Source organism: Asterias amurensis, chromosome 8 (assembly GCF_032118995.1).
Source record: "Asterias amurensis chromosome 8, ASM3211899v1".
Classification (NCBI taxonomy): Eukaryota; Metazoa; Echinodermata; class Asteroidea; order Forcipulatida; family Asteriidae; genus Asterias; species Asterias amurensis.
Window position 1 is genome coordinate 21,400,594 of NC_092655.1, and position 13,095 is coordinate 21,413,688.

Here is a 13,095-nt window from a genome sequence, read left to right on the forward strand (position 1 = left end):
CCCTACTTGGTGACGAGTAATGGGGAGCTGTTGATAGTATAAAACATTGTGAGAAATGGCTCCCTCTGATGTAACGTACTTTGCGAGAAAGAAGTAATTTCGAGACCTCAGATTTAGAATTTGAGGTCTCATATCAAGCATCTGAAAGCACAATTTGGTGTGACAAGGGTGCTTTTTCCGACGACCGATTGAGCTCAAATTTTCACAGCTGTTATTTTATGCATATGTTGAGATACACCAACTGTGAACAGTAGTCTTTGACAATTATCAATAGTGTCCACTGTCTTTAATATTCGACTGAGGGGGTCCATAAACAATAAGCTTCTGGGGAATCCCATGACTAATCCACAAACCAAGTTTGGAGTTGATATGCCAAGTCCCTCTCGAGTTATTGCTCGAACAATATTTCAATTGTTTTAGCCATAATAACCTTTACATTTATCGTAGACAGTCTGAAAACAATAGGCTTGTGGGGGATCCCAAGAACAATCCAAGTTCGTTTGGAGTTTAAGTCCTTCTTGAGTTATAACTCGAACAATGATTGCAAACACGTACACATTAGACGCCCCTTCGGCTTGCTTCGCCAGCGGGGCATAAAAAGAGAGACCACCTATATAGGGCTAGATGGCTCAGTTGGTAGAGTGCCAGCACATTCAATTCGGAGGTCGCAGGTTCAAATCCCACTCTAGTCAATCAACCCAACATTAAAGGAACATTACAGAATTGATTTTTGCTAACCAAACAGCTGCTGGTAGTGTAAGTACTTTATGTAATCCATCATATACATAAAATGACAAACGCGTAGAAGTCTGAGATCGATCGGCCATCTGGGTCACGGAAGAATAGTGAAAAACAAATTACAAATTTTGCATTGCATCGATGCCAAAACAAAAAAATGAATAAAACGCTCACTGAGCGTTAAGCTCCAAAAGCGAACTTAGATTATTTATTTCTCATCAAATATGACTTTTCAGACAGAAATATTTTGAGGGATGTTTTCTAATATCATCATCATTTAGACCGTGTAAGTTTTATGTAAATCTGTGATCTTCACGATTTTTGTTACTTACCAATTCTGTAACGTTCCTTTAATAATGGGCTGTTAAACAATATTGTGTATAAAAAAATGTATTCAAAATGTGTACATCAAATGAATACTGTTTTATTTTACAGTAAATATTTAAATATAAAAGTTTAAAGAGGTATAAAACATAAAAATACATACTTTATATTATTTCTTAAGCACCATTTGTTGATAAAAAGGTCACATGACTTTGAGAAATAGACAGAACCCAAATTTCCTGACTATTTCTTGAAGTGAAAGACAGTATCTAAAAAAGGTAAGTGATTGAAACAGCTTAATGAACAAGACTGTCAGAAATATGTTGAAGTTAATTCTGAATTGGCGGCTACAGCTACGGCTACGGCTAGATTTCCATGTCATCATGTGTTGAGGTATAGGACGTCCTTGGCAACACCCTTAGCAACAGCCATAGCCATAGCTGTTGACGCCAATTCGGATACAGCCTCATACAGGGACTACTTCAACTGCACGGGAGTAGAATAATCGCCGGCACGATTCCAGTAGTCTACAGCCCTTACACGATACCATCCTTTGGTGGTAATGTTCGCTAGAGCACCTGTAAAAAAGGAAAAGAAAAAATATATTTGTAAAGTCATTGATCTGAAATATTTTTGTTTTAGTAGAAAGTAGAAGGCAGTGTCATGGCCGAGCGGTTAAGAGCACCGGATTCAAGCACTGGTGTTTGATCAGCAGGGTGTGGGTTCGGATCCCGGTCATGACACGTGCTACATAAAATTGGGGAGGTAGTGCTTTCTGCTCTACCGGCCAGGCTTCGAATTGATGATACCCAAGCCTACATTCGAATGGACTGTGAAAGGGGTAGCCTCTGGAAAATATAGTTGTAGCCCACACTTTGAAATGGCCTTCAGGCCTTGTGTGTCAGGTGACTTGCATAAAAAAAAAATTAAAACAAAATAACAATAAAATAAAGAAAACAATTTACAAACTTATCCAAGGATAGCAATAATTCAATAGCCTAGACTTCTTTCCTTTGGGGTCTTTACATTTGTTTTAACCATTACACCGATGTGTATTCAGCACTGTAGACTCAGTACTTTCCCGAGTTCTGTGAAAAGAATACACAGGGATTCGAACCCATGACCTTTGATTGCTATAAAGCAGATTTCCTACCACTAGACCACCGAGCTAGCCCGGTGGCTAGAGGCAATTTGAATTCAGTGTGTTAATAATGGGTGCCGCAACGGTGTGAAAAACAAATAAAGAAATACCCAGAGAGCTAAAGAATGGATGGTTAAAGATACTAGACACTATTGGTAATTGTCAAAGACCAGTCTTCTCACTCGGTTTATCTCAACATATACATAAAACAAACCTGTGATAATTTGAGCTCAATCGGTCGTCGAAGTTGCGACATAGTAATGAAAGAAAAAACACCCTTATCACACAAAGTTGTTTGCTTTCAGATGCTTGATTTTGAGACCGCAAATTCTAAATCTGAGGTCTCTAAATCAAATGCGCTTCGTACGTCACGAACTAACCACTAGTCGCCAATTGTACCCTGATCGAACTTGCTCATGGTTGTGCCTACAAGTTTACTCAGAACAAACACTTCAAGAACTACATTCAAAATCATTAGAATCTTCAAAATCATACCATCATTCAAAGGGACACATTGCCTTGAATCGGGTGAGTTGGTCTATGAAAAGCGTTTGAGACCGTTTTTTTTACAAAATGCATATTGTAAGAAAGATTTGTTGAAAAAGTTGTTAAAAGTAAAATACAATGATCCACACAAATACGCCTCAAAACTGTGTGGTATTCCTTTTACATGGTGATCTAACTTGGCACGGCAGTTTGAAGAGTAAGGTTTTTGACTTCACAATAAAGCGTGGACCGTGTTAGTTCGGAAAAAGTAAGAGGAAAACCACACAATTTCGAGGCATACTTTGTGAATCATTGTATTCTATATTTAAAACATCTTTTGAACCAATTGCATTTGATAAAAAAACGGTTACAAGCGCTTTTCATAGACCGACTCGCCTTATCCCAGGCATTGTGTCCCTTAAAATAAAACAAAAACCCCAAATTAATTAAATCATTGCTAATACTCACCATGACTGACTGCATCAGCTGAGAACAGAAAGGTAGTGAATATCAAATCAATGTCATTCACTCGTAAATACTGCCCTCTTTGCTGAGTGGAGTATTCCACCTCATACGTCAAGAGACAACGTGACGAGACATCTTCCCATCTCACAAGAACGTCATACTCTGTGACATTGTGAAGGTACAGATTGTTTACCTGTAAATGTTGAACAAGAAAGAATCTTAGAACTTGTCTTTGTGAAAAAAAAATTCAAATCTCTTCTCTTGTGAAGTTAGGCTATGTCTCATAACAAAATAATAATGAATAGGGTAGGTGGCCTTAGCTTTCGATCCAAACTGGACCTTCTTCAGAGGCATAAAACAAGTACAAACAAATAAATATTCATTTATAGAAAAAGAGAGGGGAAACAAATAAATAAAAACACAAAACACATAAAAACACATAATAAATAAAAACACAAAATCTGCGATATCTTAAGGTTGAAGGCACTGGACAGCATAAAAATTGACTTGGTAACGAGCAATTGAGAGCTCAGTTGATAGTATAAAACATTGTGAGAAACGGCTCCCTCTGAAGTAACAGAGTTTTTGAGAAAGAAGTAATTTCTCACTAAAATATCAGCTGAGGTCTCAACATCAAGCATGTGAAAGCACACAACTTTGTGCGACAAGGGTGTTTTTTCTTCCATTATTTTCTTGCAACTTCGACAACCAATTGAGTTCAAATTTTCACAGGTTTATTATTTTGAGTTTATGTTGAGATACACCAAGTGAGAAGACTGGTCTTTGACAATTACTTAAGGTGTCCAGTGTCTTTAAACAGGAGCTATCAATCAGCTGTTTTTTTAAAAATAGTTTGAGATTTTATTTGTGAGATAATATTTTACCTTTTCTGGAGCTGCTATGGGTTTAGCACACGCATGAATAAGCACCACCCCAGGTTTGCTCAAGTTAAAGTCAAACGTCTTCCCAGGACCAGTGAAACTATTCGGACCTGTGATTCGGACAGGCTCCTAAAGAAAAAAAGAGATAGTATAGAAGAATAATAATAATATAAAGACAGCAAAAAAAGTAGCGCGGCTGTTATAAAAGCACCTATAATTTTCAAATTGTTAATACTCTTATCCTAAAAATGAAAATACTAGGAGACGGAAAATTTTATTACGATGACTTTGACACCTTGTTTGTTACAATCGGTTGAGTATTGTTGTTGCGGTGTGTGCTTACAGGTGAAAAGTGCCCATTTCCATTGTTGCAGTAACTCCTATTGACAAGAACCGCTTTTCAAAATTCCAGCTATAAGCATCACGCTGAATCATAGGAGAGATCAATCATGATGTCAATAGGAGTTACTGCAACAATGGAAATGGGCACTTTTCACCTGTAAGCACATACCGCGACAACAATACTCGACCGATTGTAACAAACAAGGTGTCAAAATAACCAAAATTAAATTTTCTGTCTCCTGGTAATTTTCATTTTTAGAAAACATGTAACAATTTTAAAATTATAGGTGCTTTTACAACAGCCGCATTACTTTTTTTGCTGTCTTTATTTGATTTATATAGCGCCTAATTAATATAAAGTTAACTCTAGGCACTTTTATATCAAGTAAATAAAATATTAAATTACTTGCAATAGACATCATGCATTGACGTCATCCAGCCGCCATCTTAGAGGAAAAACGGTGACGAAACAATCGAGACGCATAGATTTGTACGCGCGGCGCACAGTATTGGCCAATGAACAACCTCCCTTTGACCTCTAGGTGAAGGCGCCCTACTGAAATGATGTCATGTGCATAAGGTCTACCGGTATTAACTGAATTCTAAGATTAACACAAAAAATAGGTAAAAATGCTGTACAGACATAAGGAGGTGGATTTTCAGGGCACTTTTGTATGATTCAAAGGAGGTGATAGAACGAATGTGGTGGGGGGAACTGTTCCAGAGAGTAGGGGCAGAAGGTATGAATACAAATAAGTTTATAACTTCTCATCATAGCCTTAGCCAAAAGGGTGTCATGGTGTCCTTTGGACACCCTGTTTTAATTTTTACCACCCTGTTTTATCTCTCATTTTCATGTAAATGTATTGTAAGTGAACAATTTGGACACTACAGTTTTTAAATTTCTAGCTAATTTGGACACCATTATACCAAATCCAGGCTAAAACCTTGTGTCTCATCCCTCCTCCTTGTCAGTTCTATTTTCTGTGAACAATTATAAATCATTTTTATAGTTACCTGATTTTTCCTCATTTCTACAAAGTGTTTTCTGGTTGGGAAAACTGGTTTGTTGTAGTCTTTCCACAAATGATACGGATTACCCAGAGTGTTGTTCAAAAGATACACAACGTACAACATGTCTGAAAGAAAATACAGAAGTGCATCTCACTACAACAATATTCTCAAACATCTTAGAGAATCAACTTGAGTAGATAGTTCTCTGGTTTGTAAATAAAGAACTTCAAAGCTAAAAAACTTGCTTCAAATGCTACAGTCGATCCTCACATGTGGAATTTGTCACCATTGCACATTTATACAGCTAGTTCCTTGAAGTTCTTTTAAATCTCAACTCAAAACTAATTTTATGTCACTTGCCTTTTCTTGCTCATTGTGATGCACTTTCGATGTCATTTTCCTGTGTTTGTGTTTTTAAGTTTTAATGTTTTTGTATTGTGCTCTTGGATGCGCCTTGAGCACTCTAAGGGTAGATATGTGCGCATAATAAGTTTTGCAATTCTTTCTATTTTATTTCTATGATTCTAGGATTTTAAACTGTTGGGTGTTGATTATATAAATATTTACAACATTACCCCAAAAGCCAGTGGTCGATTTCACAAAAGATAGTCCCAACAACCTAGGACTAGTCCTATGACTCTTTAGGAGTTATTCAAAACGACAAGTAATTTGTCCTAAATCAATATAAAAACCAGTCCTAACTCTTTGAGAAATCCACCCCTGTACTTTTTAAATAACGTTTAATTCTGCAATAGTCTTATTTATACATTTTGCGTTTCTATTGTTCGTGTGGAGCGCCTTGGACTCTTTTTTAGGCCAATTATGCCCTATATAAGATCTATTATTATTATATTATTATTGTTATTATTATTATTATTATTATTATTATTATTTATTTGACCTCAACAAACACAAGTACATCAAAAAGCACAGCAAAAAATAAACGATAAGCAACGAACCAATCAAAATAATAATAAATACAATAATTATTCAAGCAAAAAGCACACAATAAATATAAAAAATAAAAATAAAAACCCAGAACAGAACATGACAGGAGGGCAACTAGATGAGCAAAAAAAGGAATGAATTGAATAGGAACATGCAGGCATGGGGAGTAACTCAACTGAGGGAAACAACTGGACAGACCAACAAGGAACAACTTATGTGGGTCAGGAACAACAAAAGTAAACTTGATTACTGTTGCTCGGAAGCATGTTGTCCCAAAGATGATGTTGATATAAGATATATTATTATTATAATAATGGCTGTATCTCATTTATACATACCTTGATTTTGCTGAATTTTAGGAACACCTTGAACGTTAATGATCACATGATCACTTCCAGTCTCATTACTCGTGTCGTTGCTGTTGTACACAATCACGCTCAGCTGCCAGCTGAAATAATCATAAAAAAGTTTTTCCACCACCCACACTGAATCTTATTTGTAAAAATGCCTTGTCCAAAATCCCTTGGGAATAAATTATAACCAAAATATTTTTTCACCTGTCCCCTGAAGTATTTACTGGTGTGTGTGTTGACGCTAAAATACCCACGTCACTGTTGTTACCGCTGACCTCTCCTGCTGCAATGTTAAAGAAGTCAAAATGTTAACGTAGAATTTGAACATTTGGCTGGTGAAAATACAACCTTATCAATGTTCAAATTAATTTACCTTGAATTTAAGAAAAATAATTTTTTTTTGCAATGTACGGACCTACGGCTGTACATCACATCTGAGGTTGAAGCAACAATGGTTAAGTGTCTTGCTCATGGCCACAGTCGTCACGACCTTGAACCCACCTCTGCTGATCGAAAACACCAGAGTCCAGTGTGCTTGATCACGCGGCCTAGTCATTCCAACTACTTTTCTTCAGACAGAATACCAGAAAACAGCGGGGCGAATCCCTTGAGTTCTTTTCGTGCATTACACAATGCACGGACCTACAACTTTACGTCAGATTCAAAATAAAAGAAACGAATGAATGAATGAGCCACTGTACCTAATAAAACATCAACTTGAGTGTCTCCAAGCAGCGCCAACAAACCCATCACACTGAGTACAGGTTTCTTGATCGTCTGTATGCTCGGTGGGTGAGTTAGATTCATCTGAAACCGAGCAACCAGAGTCCGCTGAGTGAAGAAGTTGGGGTTGAAATTAAGGAAGCCATTGTCGTTGCTTAGCAACGCGTAGTTCACATTGGGATGCTGGCTGATGAGAAGATTTTGATGCTGGGCAATAATCTGGAGAAGAGAGATGGAGGACAGAAATTCATCATCAAGGAAAAGATACACCCGGAAATGTCCTTAAAGACACCGGACACTATTGGTAATTGTCAAAGACCATTATTTTCACTTGGTGTATCCAAACATAGGCATAAAATAACAAACCTGTGACAATTTTGAATAAATTGGTCTTCAAAGTTGCAAGAGATAGATGAAAGAAAAAACACCCTTGTTGCACAAATTTGTGTGCTTTCAGATTTACTGACAGTTAAACAATTCAAATTTTGGGGCATAAAAACTGACATCTTTTTTTTCTTTTTTTTTTTTTTTTCTTCATACTGTTGCATTATTTTGTTCTCTGATTTTTATCATCATTGATATTAGGCAAATTTATGTACAATTTAATCGGCAATCACTCTTCCTGTATTTTCGAAAAAACTACAAAAACTACTACTCAAATGCATATTCCTTATAACCCTATAATTCATGACGTTAATAGTATGAGTCCATTTAATGATGACTCGCCTTTGTGTTGTTTGTAGGCCTACACCTATCGTCTGACCATGTTGTCCCTTGTCTTTGTCTTTGTTTGTGTTCCTTGGTATCATGTTTGTCTGTCAATAGGTTAGGGCTCAAAAGCATTTTGCTTAACCTTACACCTAAATGTTGTCTTTAAATTACTGCTTATTTATTTTTTTGAAGTATTGTGTACCTTATCAGACCTCATACTATATTGCTTGTTTTAATTTTGACATAAATGTACGCTATTGTATTATTGTTTTGTATGACAGCATTTAAATAAATGTACTGAATATATAAACACATCACTTCAGAGTGAAATGTTTCTCAAAATGCTTTACACTATCGAAAGCTACCGTAGGCTTCCAACCAAAGTTTTTCTTTTGTCATTAAATTCAAGAGTGATTGTCAAACATATACATTCCCTTTAAGAAACAGCATTAGAAAGACAAATATTTTTGTAATTTTAATTGTTTTCATAGAATGAAAAAAAGACAGAAAGAGTTACCTTGACAACCACAGCTGCGTAAGTAGCATCAGCCCTCCACTCCTCTGGACGACTCCATCCTACTAAAGGATCTGCCTCGCTGGAAATGCGGAGAAGGAGAATAAAAGGATTAACTCTCAAGATGAACATGCTTTGTGTACACTTTACTTCTTGTTCCTTTCTAGCAAATTTTATTTTCAATAAATGGTACAATGCCACATTACAGATATTTCCATGGTAAATGTTCCACCAGTCTATCCAAACCTGTGAAAACTTGAGCTCAATCAGTCATCGAAGTTGCGAGAAAATAATGAAAGAAAAATAACCCTTGTCACACGAAGTTGTGTGCATTAGATGGTTGATTTCGAGACCTCAAGTTCTAAATCCGAGGTCTCAAAATCAAATTCGTGGAAAATTACTTCTTTCTCGAAAACTATGGCACTTCAAAGGGAGCCGTTTCTCACAATGTTTTGTACCACCAACCTCTCCCCATTACTTGTCACCAAGAAAGGTTTTATGCTAATAATTATTTTGAGTAATTACCAAGAGTGTCCACTGCCTTTAAATCAATCCAAGTGTTCCCCCTTTGGGGTTAGAGTTTCGGAAATAGGCTAATGAGGTTCCTGATACTAACACTTACTCATTGAACACCGGAACGTTGGACAGTTTTGGGTACAGGTTCTGAATGTTCTTTATGGTTTCAATTTCCTGCTCCAAAATAAACATCGAGTGACCTTCACCCTGTAAGAGAAGTTACCAATTAAAATATCAAATATTAATGGATAGGCCCTTAAATTTGTTTAGTTCAGTTTATTTTATTTTTAACCTTTATTGCACAAAACTTGCAATTCTAGAGCAGTGTCTAACCAGCTAGGTTAATATAATAGATGTTAAATTTGCATCGGGAATTAAGAACATTAATTTCGTTTTTTTGTCCACACACCGATGTGTGTTGGCACTGTATATACTCAGTAATTTCCCGAGTCCTGCGAAAAAAGTCACAGGCATATTACTCAGGTGGGATTCGAACGCACGACCCTTACAATAAATCGATTGCGCTGCCAATGTTTACATGTGATCACGTGACATATAGTGGGTATAGAAAAACACAGCTACACAGTAAAGACATGGCAAGACTCGTACCGATGGACCATAATTGGCTGTATTTTCAATAAATAACATTTTAAACTAAAAACGGGGGCCCTTTTTATAAAGTTGAATATTGTGACATTAATTTAAATCACATTTGCTGTTTAATGTTCCCAGTATTCTACTACAAAAGAGGTTTCTTTTGAGAGTATGGTTAGACTACGTAATTACTGAGGTTTGAGCGAGCTGACGCGCCGTGGATTTTAAGATTTGCGGCGTGAAGTTGGGCTGTGATGGGGAGATCGCGGAGTTGTCTGACTCATAGCTGACGGCTACTCCTTCTAATCAAATAATTTAAGGATGACAATAAAGGGATTTGCAGCTTCTTAATGAGGTTTTTATTGAAAATATTTGCAGCAAATAACTACAATGAGGGCAATGTAAAACCACACTTTCCGTGCACAAACACATGTCATCGTGTGAACATTCTCGTGGAATTTCCTATTTTAAGTGGAACTGTATTTACCCATTACATGTATTGACCAGCCACCGGTAAGGTCTCATGTTACAAACAACGGAATATTCTTCAGTGATTTTGAGAATTTAGTATTTTTTTGAGCCAAAAATTGCAACAGAAATCATGTCTTTTTAACGCACATTTATATGCAGTATGCCGTGTTTGTTTAGCATCTAATACCCACTATAGGTCACGTGATGCACTGAGCGCAATCGGTCTATTCTAGAGCAGTGTCTCTTCCAATCCCACCAGAGTAATATGCCTGTGATATTTTTTCACAGGACGCCGGAAAATATTGAGTATACAGTGCTTAAACACATTGGTGTATGGGTAAAAAAAAAAACTTAATATCAGGCCTGTATGCTTCGTTTTTGAAAGGGCAAGGGCACCAAGGCATTTTCTCTTTGGCAAAGGGCACCCTATGAGGAAACTGAAAATTTCTACTGGAGCATTTCAAGGGCACCAAGGCATGGCAAGGGGCAACACAGGCAATCGCCTCCGTTGCTTCCGTAAAGTATTAGGCCCGTTATATTCAACTAGGTTAAGTTTCATACCTTGTGATGAAATGAAATAAAATCAATGCGAACACCAGCTTCCCCGGTGAAGAAGTTGGTTCCATTCTCACAATGTTGCAGCAGCGCCCAGCATACCACGGAAAACTTCCTGGACCTACAGGCAGCCCCAGGACCACCGAACCGAAGCTTGGGACTAGCTGCCTTAAGACCTTCTGAACACGCATCGTAGTAGTTGAGAAATCCTTTAAAAATAGATACATGCTGTAGTTTTTAGGTATAATTTTTACATTGCACTGAATGTGTATAAAGTTTGTATTATATATATTGTTGTGTTGAAGATAACTATTTTTGTAATAATGCGAGTTCAACATTTCAAATTCCTGCGATTGTTTTTAATCATTGGCTAATAAAACATTCTATTTTATTTTATTCTATGGACAGTTTTCGGACAAAGCTTTCGGATAAAGATACATAATTCTTTCGAGGGTCATTTATATCAAAAGAAAACCCTACCTTTAACTCAGAATTAATAATAATAATATTTGGTTTTTATACAGCGCTTTATACACCATGTGGGGTGTCATGGCCAAGTGGATAAGAGCACCGAACTCAAGCTCTGCTGCTTCTGTTCAGCAGAGTGTGGGTTCGAATCCCGGTCATGACACCTGTGTCCTCGAGCAAGACACTTAGCTATAATTGCTTCTCTCCACCCAGGGGTAAATGGGTACCTGTGAGGGCAGAGATGGTTCTTGTGATTGATTTAGCCGAGTAGCACATAACTAATGTTGCACAGGCTGCATACTCCCCACCAGGGAGCTGAGATGGTTTAAGGAGTGATTGAAGGCCCAGTTACCAGGGGTAATAATGTGAAGCGCTTTGGGACGCCCTTCGGGTGCGAAAAGCGCTATATAAAAACGGATTATTATTATTATTATTATTATGTCTCAAAGCGCTTCCAACATTATTACCCTGATCACTGGGCCATTTCATTCCTTAAACCATCTCAGCTCCCTGGGAAGTATACAGCCTGTGCCGCCAAATATATAGCGCACTCAGCTAAAACAACCACAAGAACCATCTCTACCCTCACAAGTACCCATTTACCCCTGGGTGGAGAGAAGCAATTATAGCTAAGTGTCTTGCTCAGGGACACAAGTGTCACGACCGGGATTCGAACCCACACTCTGCTGAACAGAAACACCAGAGCTTGAGTTCGGTGCTCTTATCCGCTCGGCCACGACATGCCAGAATTGTGATTAATGTTTCAAAATAAATAAAATGTTGTTTAAAGAGTAATTTCTTTACCTTGAAGAGTGATGTTCAGATTATCAAAGTCCTTGTGGTCCGGCTCGTTCCATGTTTCAAAGTTCCACTCAGACACATAATCCAAACCATATTTCACTAAAATAAAACAAACATTTATAATTTATATTACCTGGTTTTACCTCTACACTGCAAGCACTGTTTACTTGATACTTTCCCTAGTTCTGTGAAATCGAACCCACGACCTTTGCCAATCTAGAGCAGTGTCTTACCAAGTAGACCACTGCGAATGCCCAGTAGCAAGAGGCAGTCCAAATCCTATATTTGTGCAGCACGTTACGACGAGCCTAAGATTGTCAAAATTTTGTATTTCCCTTAAAATAGCCCAGATGTACACACAAAACAAGCACACTCCATAACACAACCTTTTCGCACGGTGCACATCTGTGCAAGATAAGACGCTTTAGGAAACATCATAAGTAATTAAACTCAAAATAAGTAAGCTTATTTTAATAACGTCAACCAGCCAAAATAACATATTACATCCATTTATGATAATTGTCAAAGACCAGTATTCTCACTTGGTGTATCCCAACATATGCATAAAAAATCTGTGAAAATTTGGACTAAATAAACAGGTCATCAAGAGAATAATGAAAGAAAAAAAACACCCTTGTTTCACAAATTCTTGTGTGCCTTCAGATGCCTAAGCTGAAGTCTTATCAAAAACAAGGTTACTTCAGAGGGGACAATCTTTTATACCACCAAAAGCTCTCCATTGCTTGTTACGAAGTAAGTTTTTAGGCTAACAATTATTTTGAGCAATTACAAACCGTGTCCAGTGCGATAAAGCAGCTCTATGAAATTGGGCGCAATTAAGCAAAAAACATTGCTAAACAATATTGTCTGCTAAGCAGAAATGAAGCAGGATACCAGTCACAAACTGTACATGAAACACAGTAGTTTGGCTGGTAACCTTATTCTGGTAGGCATAATTTTGTTGTGCTTAGCTACTTTTTGTGATTAAGCAGCTCTATGAAATTGGGTTCTGGGGTCGATTTCACAAAGAGTTAGGACTAGTCCTAGAAG

The 13,095-nt window shown here is 37.3% G+C and overlaps 1 protein-coding gene across 2 annotated transcripts in view; it reads right to left on the bottom strand.

Annotated features, from left to right (window-relative positions):
• The window catches only part of LOC139940362 (alpha-L-iduronidase-like), a 19,129-nt gene continuing 6,034 nt past the window's right edge, over positions 1–13,095 (bottom strand). Inside the window, exons 5-15 of one of the 2 annotated variants that reach the window (XM_071936577.1) lie at positions 12,049–12,144; positions 10,783–10,985; positions 9,263–9,363; positions 8,644–8,722; positions 7,394–7,634; positions 6,897–6,972; positions 6,678–6,787; positions 5,395–5,516; positions 4,039–4,164; positions 3,158–3,347; positions 1–1,640 (exon numbers count right to left, since the gene is read on the bottom strand). In XM_071936577.1, the coding sequence (XP_071792678.1) occupies positions 1,540–1,640; positions 3,158–3,347; positions 4,039–4,164; positions 5,395–5,516; positions 6,678–6,787; positions 6,897–6,972; positions 7,394–7,634; positions 8,644–8,722; positions 9,263–9,363; positions 10,783–10,985; positions 12,049–12,144 (1,445 nt within the window). In that variant the 3' untranslated portion in view covers positions 1–1,539. Of the gene's footprint in view, positions 1,641–3,157; positions 3,348–4,038; positions 4,165–5,394; positions 5,517–6,677; positions 6,788–6,896; positions 6,976–7,393; positions 7,635–8,643; positions 8,723–9,262; positions 9,364–10,782; positions 10,986–12,048; positions 12,145–13,095 lie in introns of both variants that reach the window. The other variant, XM_071936576.1, reaches the window with a different exon arrangement.